Source organism: Eschrichtius robustus, chromosome 3 (assembly GCF_028021215.1).
Source record: "Eschrichtius robustus isolate mEscRob2 chromosome 3, mEscRob2.pri, whole genome shotgun sequence".
NCBI lineage: Eukaryota > Metazoa > Chordata > Mammalia > Artiodactyla > Eschrichtiidae > Eschrichtius > Eschrichtius robustus.
This window is the reverse complement of record NC_090826.1, coordinates 107,897,257-107,905,031: the sequence shown is the minus strand read 5'-3', so window position 1 is coordinate 107,905,031 and position 7,775 is coordinate 107,897,257. Positions and strand designations below refer to the sequence as shown.

Sequence of the window (7,775 nt, the reverse complement as noted above, 5' to 3'; positions counted from 1 at the left end):
CTTTCATAATGCTATTATAAAGTGTTGATAATGCAATTATTTCCCCTTGTATTGCTAGCACCTCTTCTAATATTAGACACACATATAGGCATTCATAACTGTTTGATTTAAAAATTAGTAAGTGAATATGCAGCCCACTATTGTTTGTGTAAGGCCTACATCAGATTCCAGAATGTGGGGGCAATATTTTGTTTGCCTCAACTCCTGGGTTTTTAAACGTGAAATATCTGTACTATCCTCAAAGAAGCTAAAGCCCCTATTTTGTTTAAAGCCATGATTTTTTAATTCCCAGAGGTGGTAGGCAGAGTTTGAGAGATTTTTAGTTCTATTTTTTTAGCCGGGCCAGGCAGCTTGCAGGATCTTAGTTCCCTGACCAGGGATTGAATCCCGCCTGCAGTGAAAGCGGGAGTCCTAACTACTGGACCACCAGGGAATTCCCAGAGAGATTATTTTTTAAAAAAGAAAAGTTGATATCTGTCTCATCAATCAACATGGACACCCAGGTCTGCTGATTTTCTGAGAGAGAAAGCCCGTGCTGCAGTACGTTCCAGGAGCAGCTTTTTGAGGCAGCATTGCTGACCGAACAATTTTTTTTTTTAATGCTTCCATCACAGATCCGGCTGCTACTCGGAACAGTGTAGGCCTGCAAGTTCTTAGAGAAAAAACTTTCTTCAACTTCCATTTCCTGGTATGGAATGAAAAGAGACGAAAAGCAACCCTCTAATAAAATTAGGCTGGGCTTCACTGTCAGTAGTGTTTCTCGTCGGCTGCTCTAGGTAAGAGGAAGTCAATAACTCCGCCCCCCCCCCCCCCCCCCGCCCCCCCGCCCCAGCATGTCCCACAGGGTTGCCCCCTTCAGCTCGCGACCCGCTCAAGATGGCTACAGGAGCACTTCCGGTATCTTCCCAAAGTAGGCCCGCCTCCACTGCGTATTATTTCCGCGCCGAGGGCAGGACTTAGAGTTAGTTTTTAATTGGTCAACTTGACTGGCGACCTTTCCCCTCCGCGACAGTTTCCCGAGGAGCCAAGTGCTTGAGCGTCACGGAAGAGAGTTCGAGTTTAGGCAAGATGGCGGACGTACTGGATCTTCATGAGGCCGGGGGCGAGGATTTCGCCATGGATGAGGATGGGGACGGTGAGGACAGTGGAGGCGGCTGCGGGAAGCGGGGAAGGTGCGAGAGAAGGACGTATTAGGAAAATATAATCTTTCTCCCCAGCAGGGAGGATGGGAGCCGGGGAACTGGGTTTCGGTTGGTTGGAGACTCCGCCCCCGATGGGAGGAATGGGGGCGGGCCGGGAAGGGACTGAGCCTGGAGGTGGTGGGGCCTGGTTTCAGATAATGTCTGGGAAGGAGAATATTGTTGTAAATAACTGTTATTTTTCTCACTTATTCTTTTACTTCTGGGGCTGCAGAGAGCATCCACAAACTGAAAGAAAAAGCGAAGAAACGGAAGGGACGTGGCTTTGGCTCCGGTGAGTGTGGGTGGAATGGGGTCTAGAATGGCGAGAGCGACGAGCTTTGGAGTCCCCATAAAGACTCATGGTGAACAGTGGGAGAAGGGGGATTTCTGGTGATCTCCTGTGTCTTTCCAATAGAAGAGGGGTCTCGAGCGCGGATGCGTGAGGATTATGACAGCGTGGAGCAGGATGGCGATGAACCCGGACCACAGCGCTGTAAGTAAATGGAGCCTGTCTGTAGAGAATTAGGGGCCAATGAAATAAAACCCAGTAGGAATGGGGTCAGAGGTAGCTTAACCAATCTCTGTGGAGTCTGCACACACTCTACTTCTGTGATCTTGCTTGAAGTTTTTCTTTCATGTGCTCAAACAACCTCCCTCCCTTCCCAAACAGCTGTTGAAGGTTGGATTCTCTTTGTTACTGGAGTCCATGAGGAAGCCACGGAAGAAGACATCCATGATAAATTTGCAGAGTATGGAGAAATAAAAAACATCCACCTCAACCTGGACAGACGTACAGGATATCTAAAGGTATTCTGAGTGATACGCCATTGCTTCTCTTCATCCATAATCCTTAGACAGCATTGGTAGTTCTCCCATGTTTGCTGTGGTTGGCCAAGAGTAAAGTTGAAATAAAATGACTTTGGGAATTGATTTTGTTAGACATAGCAAAGAGACAGGCAGAAACAGACAAGTTGTATATATAATAGGAATATATGATGTACATTTGTTGTTCAGAGTTTATGGATTTTTCTGTTTGAGTAGAAAAAAGCTTGATGGAATAGGAGAGTTTTGATAATCTGTCTTTTCACTTGTTCCAGGGGTATACTCTAGTTGAGTATGAAACATACAAGGAGGCCCAAGCTGCTATGGAGGGACTCAATGGCCAGGATTTGATGGGACAGCCGATCAGCGTAGACTGGTGTTTTGTTCGGGGTCCACCCAAGGGCAAGAGGAGGTAAAGTGGAGAGGGGAAACACTATTTAAGTGGAGGAAATATGAGCAAAACAAAATAAGGACAAGGTATTATGTCCCTCTGATGGACCCTGCCCCTTTTCCTTCTCCCTAGAGGTGGCCGCAGACGCAGCAGGAGTCCAGACCGGAGGCGTCGCTGACCCATCCTCTGTTGTCCAGGTGTTCTCTCCAGAGATTCCGTTTGACTATGCAGCCTTGGAGAAATAGGGCTGGGGTGGAACTCACTGTGTTTATATTTAATCTCTTACGCTATCTGCTTAGTATTTCTTTTGAGTTATGAATAAATGTCCAATTTTTGTTTTCTAAAATTACTTTTCTGTTCTAACGTTGCAAGCTCTGAAGCACTATTTACAGTAAGGCACTCTGGGTCACTGTGAAGATACTTCTTCCAGGGACTGAATTCTGTGTGAGTTTCTACATTAAATATAGTCTCAAGTCTCACCTAGGGTCAAAATAGAAACACTGCTCAGTATTTCTTTTACTTGGAAGCTAAGGGAGCAGGGGTACAAGTGAGATGTTCTCATGATACTAGAGAATAATTATTCTGTTCTTATATATGCTCTCGTGAGCAAATGGATGTCATAGGAATGTCTCTTTTGTTTCTCCTGCCTTTCTTGCTGCCACATTTGTTTGTACTTTAATCTGTCTGAGGGCCTGAATCTCCTGTTGGGGCATTCTCCCAGAACCTCCTTCCCTGGAGGAGTCTATACTAAGTTCTTGGTGCCCTCTTCGGCTGCCAAGGGTGAAGGCCCCACAGAGGAGAGGATCCGGAGGAGCATTGAGGAGGCCAAAGAGAAAAAGGATGTGGCTGAGGCTGGGAGGCACTTCACTTAGCATGGTGGGAGAGAACCAGTACCAAAGACCCAGCAGGTTATAAGGTGTCCAGCAGAGGACGAAGGTCAGCAAGACAAGCAGGGCAGGTCGCAGACCCTGAAGATGAACATGGGGGCAAATTCACTGGCAGGGGCTGGGATCTTAGAAAATACACTCAAATTCAGAACCACTCAGCTTCTGAGTTGATGGATGGGCAGAAACAGTGAGATGGAGCTCTCCCCTTATAAGGAAGAGAATGGTACAAGCCCTCTTCCCCTTCCCAACCTGGGACTATATGCTCCCCTCCCACCAGAGATTATGACAGACGTGCTGCAAAAAAGGTTTCAATTGAGGTGCTGTGTTACATGAAGCTACAAAGTCTCTTTGAAGTCTTGTTGGTGTCCAAGAGCAAAGGAATACTGATCACCCTTCTTGATTCTTGCCCAGCTAACTCTACTTCAGAGAATGACGGCTAGTGGCTGGTTAGAATTGAAGGCATTCAATAAAGTTAAGTGTAGCATCAGCTGCTAGAGATATGGTTAGCAACTCACTTTTGGTTTGATAGATAGCTATCAAATTTATAAGGCTAGAGGCAATAGTTTTAGGGTATGGGTTAGGGCCTGGGGGTTGGGGTCTCACCATGGTTCCCCTTCCTTGTCCGGGGACTGGACACACTGAGGGCAATGCGGCTATAGCAGACGGTCATGGCAGTCAGTGGCAGCAGAAAGAGGCGGCAGAAGGTGAAGAGGTGGTCTCTTGCCATCAAGCCTTGAAGCTGCCTTTGGTGACACACTGAGTGAAGGGGACTGGACCAGCTCAGCAGACGGTATGGAACAGGAACAGCTGGAGTGGAGTCCAGGACTATTAGAACTGGTCTACCTTTCCCCTCCCATGCCAACCTACCCACCAGTTCAACACTATCTCTTCCCAATTCATTCTCTTTTTTTCTTTTTTTTAATGAGATTGTTGAGAAAACTTGGGAGCTAATACAGTGCGTAATCCCAATTCATTCTTAATTTCCTGCAGTGCTGAGTAATGGTACATCCATGGTGCCATATTTAAAAGGTTAGGAATGTATCTTGAAAATCCCTGTCTTCCTCTTAGGCTATGTTTGTTAAATCTGGGACTTAAAGAATCCTGTCTTCTCAAGTACTGTTCTAACATTGCATTTTATAAAAGGATATCTCTACCAGCTCACCAACATTTTTTTTTTTCCTCACCAACATTTTTAGTTGAAATTATTTTCCTGATGTGTCTGTGATTCTGTGGAAAAAAGAAATCTTGTATAAAATGGGTGCTGCTAAAATTTCAGGCCGTTTTGCAGTCACTCTGTAAAGTGACCTTTAGTAATAGTCATGTGTACAACTATAATGGTGAAACGACGTTAAATAATAAAATTTAACATTTTCCAAATGCTGTCGGCTGCCCCTTCTCCTTTTTGGTAAACTGTTGGGTTTTTGGTTTGAATCAGTAATGAGTATTTTTCAGTTGAGAGCTTCAGGGTTAGTACCTTGGTTTCAGGTAAGGTAGACTGAGTCACTACTAGTTTGATAAAAGGCAAGCTTAGTAGGTATCAAATTTCTAGATACAAGGCATTTGGAAAGTGATTTCAGCAGGCACGAGGGACTTTTAGGAAAGGTGAATAGTATGAGCCACAGACATACAATTTTATGAACTGCTTGGAGTTATGATCAGGCTATTCTGAGCTAGTTGGGAAGTGATCTTTCCTCTTCCCCTATCTTGAGTCCATATGTTTCTGGCTTTTTCTTGGGGGGTGGGGCGCGGTTTTGCACCATGCCTAGAAATACTTGACACGTTGTGAGAAGGGGTTTAAAAATAGGCAAGACTTCCCTGGTGGCGTAGAAGACTCCACGCTCCCAGTTCCGGGGGTGGGGTTTGATCCCTGGTCAGGGAACTAGATCCCATGTGCATGCCACAAGAGTTCGAATGCCACAACTAAGGGGCCCGCCTGCCACTACTAAGACCCGGAACAACCTAATTAAAAAAATAGGCAAGTCTCCTGGACTTAGGTTTTGGTCCATAGCCCTACCTCTGACTCTCCCTGTTTTATGTGCAATTTACCACCTACTATAGAAGTCTTTACTTCTGATACTTGAAAACTTGAGTCTACAAAAATAATTTCTAACTACACCAATATTCCCTTTACCATACTAACGATTTTTTATTGACACTGATATTTGAAATGCAACATATGGGCAATGCAGAATTTATACAAGAGGTCGCTAATTTAGAACCCAAAATAACACCTTTTGCACCTGAATCATGTTACCATCAGTTTGCTATTGAAGCAAATAGAGATTGCATTGTTGTCGTCGGATTGTCAGGCTCTAAGAAAGGATGAAATGCATCTCCTATTCCACAATCTTGTGGCCTATATGTTTCAAGTGATTTATCCAAAGTCATCCAGCTAGTTAGTGGTACAGCCTAGACTCAGGAAAAACAGAGCAAAGTAATACAAACGAACAACAAAAGCAATCCTAATTCTAATTCCCAGTCCACATCTAAAATTTGCTTCATTTAAACCCAACTAATTCCTTTTGCACTGAGGCAACATGCTGCCTTTTAAAACTTTGGGTAGCAGAGGTCCTGTTTGCAACATATTGTTGGAAGCAATATTTTTTGTTTGTCTTAGAACTGCAGTCAGACTAACTGTTGTTAGTTATATTTCTAATATTTGAGGATTTAAGGATCAAATCTTAAATCTGACTCTGTAATGCATTATTCCAGAGACTGAAATTTTATCCCTCTCCCTGACATAATCCTAACCCTAGACTCAGAGATGCTGCTTTACACCCTCCTCCCAGATGGTGGTAGTGGTTTTGGTTTTTTTGAAGAAATTGCTTCATATTTAGCTTTTTTTTAAATAGATTTCTAGTTCATTTTCAATATTGAGATTTGATTAATTGGTACTCAAGTTCAGATGCTCCCTTTTGTTCCAGTTTTGACACCCACAATAAAGCTAGAGTAAAAAATACAAATCATTATGTCATTCTCCACCTTTTACTTTAGTGTCTCTCCACTGCCCTCAGGATAAAGTACAAGCTTAATATTTGTGATCTGGTTCTTCCTTTCCCTCCAGGCTCATTACTCACCATTTTCTAGTCCTCAAGTTTAGTTGCAGCTACTTTGAGATCATCCACCCTCCACCTTCTCCAGCATTCCTTCTGCTGTAATTTGTCTTAACACCTATCTTTCAAGAATCAAATTGTAACATCTCTGGGAAGTCAGGAAGCTTTCTCTGACTGTCTAAGAGTGGGTCTTGGACAGTTCTTTAGCTCCTTATGCTTACTTTTAGCATAATGCTTAACTGCACGCTGTATTGTAATTGCATACTAATTTGACTCTGCACTAGTCTGTAAATTTCTTGAAGGCAGGACTTTGTTGCTCTATCCTTGATAGAGCACTTGAACACACCTGGGGGGGATGCACATTAGTTTCTGAATTGATGAATGAATGTACCACAAAGTTTTACCCAAAGCCCCTGATTTCACTGTCTTCTTCATGTCTTCTCGTATATGTTTCCACCATGCCCTAGAGTTTTTCTGCAATAATCTGAAGAAGGTGGGACTCGGAGGAGGCAAAGAGGTGGAAGCCAAGTGTAGTAAAAACAAAGGCTCTTAACAGAAATACAAATTAACATGCAATGATCTTAACTTGCAAGAGAGATAGCAGAGGCCCCCACGCTGAGGATTAACGGTGACCACGGCCAAGCACACCCCTTGAATCCGAAGGCTCCTGTTGTGTACCCAAATTCTTGTCCAGTCTAGCCCTGAGTTCCGACAAGTCACTCACCTTCCAGGCAAGCCGGAAAAGGAGTCCCCAGGCTGCCCCCAGAAGTTTCCTTCCAGTTGAGCGGGGTCCAAGCAGGTGGAGTACGGCTGCCTGGCGGTCGAGCCCAATGACCACAGGCAGGAAAGCTGCAGCATACATGGCCATTAGTTCAGGAACATGAGTGTCCGACATGCGATGTCCCCGGCCAGCCATTGAACAGTGATATTCCAGGTGGCATAACTATATCTAGGGTCATAACCACAAAAGTGACCAGTAAGTCGGCAGCTGCTAAATAGGCAAAGAGTCGTCTTACCGGAGAGGGGCGGCGCTGGCTGGGTTGCGGCCGTGTCACTGACCACAGCACGGCCAGGTTCCCTCCAGCCGAAGAAACGAACAGCGCAACAGTCACTCCCACTCGGACCTTGCCGGCAGCTGAGAAGGTGAGCAGCTCTGCGCCCTCCACCTCTCCTGATCCCGCCCAGATCTCCTCCCCCGCTGCTGACCCCCAAGGGGTGCCGTTGCCTGCAGACATGGTGACCTGGAAGGGAAAGGGGTAGGGGGATGAAGTGTGGGTTTGAAGAGGTTAGCTGCGTCCACTGTTTCTTCTCTCTCTCCTTTTAAGGATCTGAGTTGGTTATTTTGCGAATTTCGTCCACTAAAGCCTCTGTCTCTGGAGACTCTCCGTCTGTATTCTGGAGGTCACCTGTCCAACTGTCAGGGTCCTGCAGGGAACAGGGT

The 7,775-nt window shown here is 45.1% G+C and overlaps 1 protein-coding gene and 1 pseudogene across 2 annotated transcripts; one reads left to right on the top strand and one right to left on the bottom strand.

Annotated features, from left to right (window-relative positions):
* The first annotated feature begins 712 nt into the window (after window positions 1-712).
* Window positions 713-2,740, top strand: RBM8A (RNA binding motif protein 8A). 2 transcript variants are annotated; one of them, XM_068540663.1, is made up of 7 exons: window positions 713-776; window positions 1,013-1,135; window positions 1,414-1,473; window positions 1,600-1,674; window positions 1,852-1,988; window positions 2,279-2,415; window positions 2,527-2,740. In XM_068540663.1, the coding sequence occupies exons 2-7, from the start codon at window positions 1,069-1,071 to the stop codon at window positions 2,570-2,572; spliced, it is 522 nt and encodes a 173-aa protein (XP_068396764.1). In that variant the 5' UTR covers window positions 713-776; window positions 1,013-1,068; the 3' UTR covers window positions 2,573-2,740. The 2 variants fall into 2 exon arrangements, with proteins under 2 accessions (XP_068396764.1, XP_068396763.1); XM_068540662.1 differs by having other exon boundaries at window positions 761-776; window positions 1,597-1,674.
* Window positions 2,741-3,011: 271 nt separating this feature from the next.
* On the bottom strand, window positions 3,012-7,774 carry LOC137762576 (gonadotropin-releasing hormone II receptor-like; annotated as a pseudogene).
* Window position 7,775: the final 1 nt, after the last annotated feature.